This window comes from Plasmopara halstedii, assembly GCF_900000015.1.
Source record: "Plasmopara halstedii genome assembly, contig: Scaffold_3124, whole genome shotgun sequence".
Classification (NCBI taxonomy): Eukaryota; Oomycota; class Peronosporomycetes; order Peronosporales; family Peronosporaceae; genus Plasmopara; species Plasmopara halstedii.
The window spans coordinates 85,990-87,782 of NW_020190027.1; the positions used below are offsets into that span (position 1 = coordinate 85,990).

At 48.3% G+C, this 1,793-nt stretch overlaps 1 protein-coding gene across 1 annotated transcript in view; it reads left to right on the forward strand.

Moving 5' to 3' along the window:
* Positions 1-6: 6 nt before the first annotated feature.
* The window catches only part of PHALS_08078 (Zinc finger, SWIM-type), a gene marked incomplete at both ends in the record, with an annotated part of 1,904 nt that continues 117 nt past the window's right edge, over positions 7-1,793 (forward strand). The window contains 3 exons of the mRNA XM_024721653.1: positions 7-657; positions 713-868; positions 950-1,753. Of these exons, the coding sequence (XP_024586731.1) occupies positions 7-657; positions 713-868; positions 950-1,753 (1,611 nt within the window). The remainder of the gene's footprint in view (positions 658-712; positions 869-949; positions 1,754-1,793) is intronic.

Below are 1,793 nucleotides of genomic sequence, written 5' to 3' on the forward strand. Positions count from 1 at the left end.
GAAAATATGAGACCTGGTAAAATTACCGAGTGTAGTCATTGGTTCACCGTTACATTGAAGGCGTGTGCCATGGAGATGGAGGAACTCAAGCAGAAGAGATTGACTAACGGCAAGGAGGCTGTGCGAGCAATCAAAGATGTCGCACTAGCAAAAGGAAAGTGTGCAATCGTCATCAACAGAGGGAGGACGTTTCGTTTATTACAATGTGACAGTGCAACTATTGGTTGTGAGTGGCACGTTCGTCTAGCACGATTTCGATCCAGGAATCACCAAGGAGACTGGCATGTGACGGGAGGCAACCTCGATCACCAAAACTGTGTTAGTTTGGCTAAGCCATTGCGAATCCAGTTAGTGAACAACCCTGTGGTCCGTGGTGCACTTGCAGCTAACCCAGCTACATCAATTAACGCTCTCGTCGCACAGCTTCGTCACCAAAAGAAGGTAACAGCGTCACAGCACGTGATGTATCGCGCCAAGGACTTTGTGATGGCAGAGCTTCACGATGGAGACTCGCTGAATATTCGCCTCTTGCCCAGTCTGTTGGCGGAATTTCAGCGTCTGAATACTGGAGTGTTGACGGAGGTTCATGTGACGAACGCGGGCGATTCCGACGTGCGATTATTTACCACATTCCCTCATGGTTCACCAGTGGCCCTGGTGCTTACAGAGTGGATGTAGCGCACATAAACACCGCAAATACAAAAGTGTTCAGATCGTGATGGTCGGTCGCGATGGTAATCTTACCAACAAGATTGTTGCTGTGGCACTAGCTCCAGTCGAAGACTATGACAACTACCTGTGGTTCCCCAGTAAAATTCTACACCATGGCTTTCCACTGACTGCATGCCCAGTCTTTAGCAATCGCAACGTCAGTCTGGTGTCGGTCGCGGAATCACTCGGGATCTTCAATATGTTTTGTGTTCGTCTCATTTTTCGGTACGTGGTCTAGAGTACATGTTTCGCTAGTACTCACATGGATTATTTCTCCATATGGTATATGAGAACTGATGAGACAGTCAGACTAACCGTGACTCAAGAGCAATTTGTGTTGGAGGCGAACACAGCTGTGTCTCATGTCGCTTTCGAAAAGCTCAATGCTGTAAACCCCGCAGCTACAATTTATCTTACTGATATACCTGCAAGCAAGCGGACACTTCACCCCCATGTCAACACTACACCCTTGTATGGCTGGCGGACGACGAACTTCGTGGAAAGCGAACAAGCGAAGAGTCTTCGCCTTAAGCCACGGAAAATGCAACCATACGAGTTTTTCAAATCATATCTGACAATTTTCATGGGTGAGGCGTACAACCGATTCCGACTAGGTCAGTTGTGGGTGAATGCGGAGCGTAAGCCGACGCCGCGTGCAGAACGTAATTTTCAAGCTCAACTCGGAGATACAGCGAACTACATGGTGACATTTAGTTCAGATGACGTTGCATTCACTGCCAGAATCAGTAATTCGATGAAGCAGCGTCGCGTTGACTTGACATCATCGACGTGTTCATGCTTAACGCAGACTCAACATCGAATTGCGTGTCACCATCCAATTGCGACTCCTCTCGAGTGCAACATGGTAGAGTCGGCGTATGAGTTGATGGGTGAATGCTACACAGTAGCATCGTACCAAGAAAATCTCGGGACACTAGAGATCCCTGAGGACGATTTGTTTACAGCTGACCTTAGTATCTCCCCAGATACTAAGGTCAGCTGTAAACAGGTCGTCCAAGGAAACGACGCATCAGATCCCATGGTGAGGTTGGCGGAAAGGCGAGGAAGCCATACAAGTGCAC